The sequence below is a fragment of the Rhinichthys klamathensis genome, unplaced genomic scaffold (genome assembly GCF_029890125.1).
Source record: "Rhinichthys klamathensis goyatoka isolate OS25496 unplaced genomic scaffold, OSU_Roscu_1.1 h1tg000098l_1, whole genome shotgun sequence".
NCBI lineage: Eukaryota > Metazoa > Chordata > Actinopteri > Cypriniformes > Leuciscidae > Rhinichthys > Rhinichthys klamathensis.
In genome coordinates this window covers 3,877,105-3,885,010 of record NW_026606637.1, presented here as the reverse complement: position 1 = coordinate 3,885,010, position 7,906 = coordinate 3,877,105, and the positions used below count along the sequence as shown (strand labels likewise).

The following is a 7,906-nucleotide window of genomic DNA, read 5'->3' as shown; positions in this document are numbered from 1 at the left end:
TTAAGTTAGTGAAAAAATGTGATCCAAATGTTCTATTTAGATGAGATGGTCTGAGAAAGGGTGAAGTTACAGTCCTCTTGTGTGAAGCTTCAAGCACAATGGGGTTTGGGGGGTGTGGTGCTGGGCAGGGCAAAGGATGTGGCTTGATGTGGGACTGGACTTCACAGACTGATGCTCCTCCCACCACCAATGAAATCTCTCCTTTTAACTTCACACTGCCCCTGAGCAGCACACATGACATGCACACACACACACACTGGCACACAAAAACAGACAACAGGGCCTACCAGACAAAATCAGGATATGACATCATACACAGGAAGGGAAGCCAAGTAACTTTTCAGCTTGTTGTTTTTACTCTATACTGTATTCTTAACTGGGTTTTGGAGGGATAAGACCGGCTGATGAGTGGGAAAGGGAAAGAATCCTCACAAGACAATTTGGATTTTAACTGTTCCCTCTTGGAAAGAACAGGAGCCAGAGGAATTCTTTTCAAGTTTCCCACAACATTCCAAGTGTCTACAGCGGGACTAAAGCCAAATTCTTTAGGTAGGGACCTTCAAATCTCTACTTCTTTTCATTAATAAGATGCTTTCATGATCTGTGTTAATGTAGTAATGTCAGAGCTCATGTGCCGTGGGGGCTCAGAGAAAGCGTGATCAGACACGTCAGTGTTTGGCGTGATTGTTGGAGGGGTGGACAAATAAGTCCTCTGTCCTTTGGTTCCATATTGAATGATTTGAGTTCAGTCCAACCTCTACAACTGAGTACTTTTGTGTCTATTATAAAGTCTTTTCTTTACTTGAGAAAGTGAAAGGATATTTAACACGTTGGTTAGAAACGGGGATATGTCTGCTTTATAGAATTGAAAAATATATAGAAGAGAGTATTTCAAGTAGGTGCCATAAGTGCCTTTTAATTGTGTGAAAATACTGTGATATGCATTATCAGTTACAGAAACAAATGCCAGAAGCACACTTATGAGAAAAATGTTCCTGCAAAATATATCTCAACATGGGCTATGAGAGGTGTAAGAGAAACTTTAACAGTTTATCTAGTAACCAGGCTTTCTGTGAATACATTTATGGGAGGAGAGAGAAAGAGAGAGGGAAAGAAAAACAAGACTTATCACAAAATAGACAAAGAAGCCAGGACGTTAAATGAAAACAGAGAGGCAGGGTTTGATTGTACGGCTGAAGAGTCCCTCCAAAACGCATCTCATTTCAGCCAGTTCGAACAAACACAGGAAGTTATGAAAATGGTGATGTGGATAAAACAACGCAAATGGAAACTTAATGCATAGAGAGAATTAAATGAATTGTTTGCTTGTAGTGGTCTATATGGAGTTTATATGCATTAGTCTACCATTCTAAAGTTTGGGGTCAGTACGTTTTTTTAACCCATAAGAACCCGGACCAATTTCCCCTTATAGGAAAATTATGGGGCATATAAAACAGACTAATTGGACCACTTAAAACATGTTTCTGCCGTTGTTTTTTAAAAACAACCACTCCTTGTCAAAGATCTGTAATGTGACATATATGTCACATTGGGCGTTTATGGTGCATTTTTAATGTGACATATATGTCACATTGGGCTTTTATGATGCATTTGGAAAAAAAATAATTTGGTCAGTTTTCTTGCTAAATAACATTTTTTTTCTGTTTATTTTCTTTTCCACAACATTTTCTAAATTATTACTTTTCTGTGAAGATAAATAAAAAAATTTTTTTTCAGAAGTAATAGTTTTTGCATTTTATTTGCTTTGCCACATATTTCAAAACCACACAACTGTGACCATTACATTTTACAACAACTGTTTTGTAACTTCAAAAGTTAACCTTCTCAGTTATACGGTTTAATCATAAATACATTTTTAGATTATTTTTTCACAACTCGAAAATGTGCAAAATGAATAAAAATAAATAACTACCTCACACCGGAGGTCAACATGTTGAACATGCATGTAGTGCAATAACATTGCAAAATTCTACCTTTTCAGGTATACGGTTTAACCAGAAATACATTTTTTGATTATTTTTTCACAACGCGAAAATGTGCAAACTGAATAACAATAAATATGGTGTTTTGTACCATATGTTGCATAGCTGTTTTAGTTACAGGTATGCAACATATTTTCAAAATACATTTCATAAAAGGGTAAACCCTAAACCAACTTTCTTTAGTTAATGATCTGTAAGACTGGGGCTTTATTATTGCTGTTCATTGATTCAAGTCATTTTTTAGACATTTGGGTATAAAGTGTTTTAATTCTACAATATATGGTGTAAAAACATCTGAGTGCTGTCCTCTTCAGGTTGAACGGTGGCTACTGCAGTTGAATTTTCAATTTGTGGTGCCCTGTGAGGTAAGCAGGCACCAGCTAACCACACCCATGCCTACAGAGAGATGCGTCTCAGGTGCACGCCCCTCCGTCCGCTGGGCTCTGCCCACTTTTACAGCATTTTTCAAATATTGCCAGTGGGTGGAGTCAGGCTCTGATCAGGGGCTTAGTTACCCTTTAACAATGTTATTAATTTGACATTTTTTTGTTTAAAATATGCTTTGAATTGAGCAGCAGAATATATATAATACTAAAATAATTGAATCAGCTAAATTATTTGAGCAGTTCATTAGCATTTTTCTTAATGTGACACATACGTCACATCAAAATTCCACCTACTGTTTTACTGTTAAAAGCCCGATGTGACACATATGTCACAACAACATTTGCAAAACTTGTTTTATATCAATTTGTACAAGAAACGTTTTAAAATCAAGTCAAGTGTAATCTAGGATATGTTATTAAAACATTAGAATTGTTGCATGGGTTGAAACATACCTTTAGTAACAAAAATAAGCATCTTTAAAAAGTGCTGACACTGCAACATGTGCACACAAGACAGACCACCATTTTGGAAATGTTACCATGGCAACAAAAATGCACACATTGTCACATGACTGAACCTGGATGTTCCTTATATGTCCCTTAGGGACTTCCTGGGTTGAAAGTGAGGTATAATCGTTTAAAAAAACCTTTTCCAATGATCATTAGTGTTTGTGACACCCACGTCACATCGGGTTCTTATTAAAGAAATTAATACTTTTGTTCAGCAAGGATTCAATAAATTGATCAAAAGTGACAGTAAAGGCTTTTATAATGTTATAAAAGATGTCTATTTCAAATAAATGCTGTTCTGTCATGACAACTCTCGGAGAGATTGGCATGGTGATGTATTTGGTCATAACAATGTTAATGTATTTGGTCTTGGCGGAATAGATCTGCTATGCTGCTGCTGCAGAGCATACCGAGACTTACTAATGCCAATACAACACGCTGCTGCTGTATAATATACTGTAGCATGAATTACCCATTCACGAGTTCACACTTACATACAATTAAAGGGAATAAAGTATAATGCGTATTTGGCGTGCTGTCCGGGGGGAGGGCTCCGAGCTCGGAATTCGGCCCGAACCCAGAGTACTCCCCCCCGTATGTAAAGGGGTTTAGGACTAGAAGAGTGGAGAAGGGGTGGTGGAGGGACGCTGCTAAACCGTCAGAGAAATGAGGTGAGACTGCTGAGTCTATATACGTTTTAATCATGATTGCTGAGTGCTCTCCACCCGTGTTAATTATCTGAACGTGCTTCTCCCGAACTTTGTTAATAAAACATCATTAGCAGATCTATACAGGTGGAGCTGGGGAAGGTGGAGGGTTTCTGAAAGCGCGCTGCAGACTGCTAACAGCAACACTAAAGGTATTTGTTTGAATGCAGCTCATTGGCCGCTGATGCAAGAGCAACCAATCAGCTGCGCTAATGTAGATGACGATGCAATCGCTAGATTCGTTACCAAATGAGTTAAGGACCTATCAGCCTGCGCCATCTAGAGTTTCATGCCAGAACTTGGTATATCTTTTACACTTTATATATATATTAATATCTAAAAATATATTACAGAAATATATGATATAATAATAGAAATATAATATATTCGCCAGGAGTGGCATAAATTCGACCTACAACAATGTGACCGACTGATAGGGAGCATGCCAAGACGCGTGAAAGCTGTGATTGGAAATCACCAAATTTTGATTTCTGAACTCTTCCTAAATAAAAACATTAGTATTGTGTTGTTTAAAAATGAATATAAACTTGTTTTCTTTGCATGATTCACGGTCTGAAAACATGGCATCTTTTTTTGTAATTTTGACCAGTTTCTGCATTTTGTGCAAATAAATGCTCTAAATGACAAATGTTGTCAGTAGTTTGTAGAATAAATCAAAAATGTTAATTTTACTCAAACAGATAATTATGCGTATACATAATAAATCCAGAGAAACTGCCAATTTTGCAGTGGCCTCTTCATTTTTTCCAGAGCTGTAAATATATAAGAGAGGCATTGCTTTACTTTCTTCTTCTTTCTAGAAACTTCCTTATCGGATGGGACGAGGGCCCAGGGAATCATAAGAGTCAACATTCACAACTGTCCGGATCCTGACTGGATCCGACTCCTCCATCACCCTGCTCAGTTCAGCAATGGCTCTGTGCCTGGGTCAGGTTTTCAGCAAAGACAAAACATTCCGGCCTCGAAAGCGTTTTGAACCTGGGACCCAGCGTTTTGAGCTGTACAAAAGAGCCCAAGCGTCTCTGAAATCAGGCCTTGACCTGAGGAAAGTGGTGCAGCTGCCGGATGGGGAGAACATTAATGACTGGATAGCTGTGCACGTGGTGGATTTCTTTAATCGAATCAACCTCATCTACGGGACTGTGAGCGAGTTCTGCACTGAGAAGAGCTGTCCCATCATGTCTGGAGGGCCACGTTATGAATACAGGTGGCAGGATGGGGATCAATACAAGAGACCCACCAAACTGCCTGCTCTTATTTACATGAACCTCCTGATGAACTGGATCGAGTCACTCATCAATAATGAGGACATCTTTCCTACACGAGTAGGTCTGTGATGTCAAATGTGTTTTCCTGACATCTTCATTGCTGTGATAGGGCTACTAGTGCAGTCTGTCAATGACGTGATGCTAATTTTTTTTTTTTTTTTTTTGTTAATTGCTAAATTAATAATTTGATATATTTCTTAGGGGGGCATAAAGTACAAAAAAATATCAGGGTGCATAACTGTCCTGATATCATAATGAGGAAACATGCCATTTAAACTTGAAATTCTTGAAAAGAAAACCTTATTGAGAAAAAGAAAAGCTTATGTAGTTATTATTATTATTTATTAGAAAGAATGTTTTTAACAAAACCGCTTCACTGCCAATTAATATATTTGAAAAACCTTTGAGTCATAGTGCAACCAACATGCAAACATTTTCAGAAAAAAAACATAAAACGGGAAATTATATCATAAAGCAGACACCTGTTGACTGTATCAGAATAAAATGTCCCTTAAAATGTTTAAAAACCTTTTTAATGATCAAACATAATGATATTTTTATGTTTTTTTATTATAAAAATACCCTAAAATATATTTATCACATGTATTCACAGTATAAGGAAAATATGTTATTACTTCTTATGGTCACAACACATTTTTAGAGTCATAAAACGTTTCAAAATATTAAACCAACATGAATACAAAGAGTACATTTCTTTGTGTTTTAAACTGTGTTTTACGAGGTTTTCCTATCTTTTCAGACTCCTGCATTTGTGACCTTTTTATTGTTCTTTGAAAACCTTAGCATAAATTAGTATGCAAATGAAAAGAAATAGGACAAAAATATTTAGCAGAAATATTAATGAATAACTGGGTTGAGAAATTATCCAGTTAAGTTTCTCAGGAATTCCTGTGTGATTTGTGGGGCCAGGGAACACTAGACACATACCTCTGTCTGGAAAAAAATAATAATAATCTGGATAGAGTTACAGAAGCTACAAGAACTGCCAACAATTCATAATTCCACAGGCTGAACTATTTGCTAAAACCCTTGAGAAATACTCAGTAGGCTTTTTCTCCTTAAATACCATTTGAATTTTCTCATGGAAGAAAATCATACAGCACAAGTCTACCATCTTGAGATGTGTTTATGATACAATGCGATGTGATAAGGGTGACACTGGTTTTCTTCTGTTTTTAGGAGTCCCTTTTCCAAAGAACTTTCAGCAGGTGTGCAAAAAGATTCTGAGTCGGTTGTTTCGGGTGTTTGTACATGTGTACATCCATCACTTTGACATGATCTGTAGCATGGGGGCTGAGGCTCACATCAACACCTGCTACAAACACTACTATTTCTTCATCTCTGAGTTCAGCCTTATCGACCACTCGGAGCTGGAGCCACTGGTGAGAGAGCTGCGCTTTCATTACTGTAATAGAGCAGAGGGGCATGATTGTTATGAACTGACTCTCAATGTAGTAATAATTAATATTATTATACACAAAATAATAAATGATGGTAGTGGCAATCAGTGTTGGGGGTAACGCATACAAGTTACACGAGTTATGTAATCAGATCACTTTTTTTCAAGTAACGAGTAATGCAGTTACTTTCTCAAATGCAGTTACTTGTTCAAATAAGAAACACAAGTTACTACAAGTGCAGATGTGTAAACATGATGGTTATTGTAGTTCTAGACTAAATGTGAGCAGGCATTTACTCATCTCACTTGGACAAAAACACATCCAGTATTCCTCAAAATGAATAAAAACAGTGAAATGCAAACTCAGAAAATTATGCAAACCTACAATAATTCTGTTAAATTACACTAATTAGTATTTAGTCTCACTTTATTAACCAATGTCTTTGCTGCTGACCTTTAATGATCCAATTAAACCGTACTAGGTAAAAAATTAAACATCACGTTTGTGTTCCTTTTTTTCTTCTTCTTCTTCTCTTGCATCATTCTGTGATCCAGAATGGCAGCACAGCTGAAAAGTTTGAGCTGCGACCTCTACTGTACAGTTGTGATTTTGCATTTCCTTCACCCTGAGGCTTATTCATTTCACTTATGGTTTTTTACATTTGCAAAAAAAAAAAAGAACTTTTGTTTTTGTTATGAAGAAATAAACAAGCCCAGCCCAGGTAAGAAAAGTAACACAAAAGTAACATAACACATTACTTTCCATGAAAAGTAATTAACACAATTAGTTACTTTTTTTTTAGGGAGTAACACAATATTTACGTATTACTTAAAAAAGAAAAAAAAAATCCCAACACTGGTGACAATTAGTTTTTTAAAGCAAAATGCACTCATCTTTAGCTAACTTGTGAGTTTTATGAACAACTGCATGCTGACAGCACATTGCAAATGTGGTATATGTTTGTCCTGATAATTGTGTGTTTTTCTGTCTTTACAGAAAGAAATGACAGAGAGGATCTGCCATTGAAAGATGTGGAGAATGGATGTGCATCCAAAAGCACAAACAACTTCAATCATTCAGGCCAAAATAATAATGTACTTGAGGTCTGATCTAAGATCAGGCGAGATCTGAGACTCACAATGCTTCAATATTTCTGAAATACTATGGGTCCAGCAATTCAATACATGTTCTAGAGACAGTAAATGTTTAAATTATATATCTCAGATTGTGCAGTATTGATATGAAATGATGCATTGATTGCTTAGTATTCTGCATACAGTTTTGAGCATTTCGCAATGTGACTTCAACGATACTTTAAAAATATTTGTCCCTGAGGGAAACTTGTCTTGAAATGGCATGTCTTAGACTTCTGTTGAGTTTGAGATGTTACATTGCTCTGTCGAGTATGTGCCAGTGTGCAGGGGCGGAAGCCTTTGCTAGTATTTTTATTTAACCAGGGCATGTGCAGTAAAATAAATGTCCAGTATTGTTCTTATTTCAGGACATTTTGTTCTGAAAATGTGCTGTTTTTGCTTTTGTATTTTTGCATGCAAGTTTAAAATACAAACATTTTAAATTACTCTCTTCTTT

General features: G+C 36.5%; 1 protein-coding gene across 2 annotated transcripts; it reads left to right on the top strand.

The window, feature by feature from the left end:
• Positions 1-223: 223 nt before the first annotated feature.
• Positions 224-7,450, top strand: mob3c (MOB kinase activator 3C). Of its 2 annotated transcripts, XM_056252712.1 has the most exons (4): positions 225-549; positions 4,428-4,956; positions 6,096-6,298; positions 7,313-7,450. In XM_056252712.1, the coding sequence occupies exons 2-4, from the start codon at positions 4,539-4,541 to the stop codon at positions 7,340-7,342; spliced, it is 651 nt and encodes a 216-aa protein (XP_056108687.1). In that variant the 5' UTR covers positions 225-549; positions 4,428-4,538; the 3' UTR covers positions 7,343-7,450. The 2 variants fall into 2 exon arrangements, with proteins under 2 accessions (XP_056108688.1, XP_056108687.1); XM_056252713.1 differs by lacking the exon at positions 7,313-7,450 and having other exon boundaries at positions 224-549; positions 4,428-4,952.
• Positions 7,451-7,906: the final 456 nt, after the last annotated feature.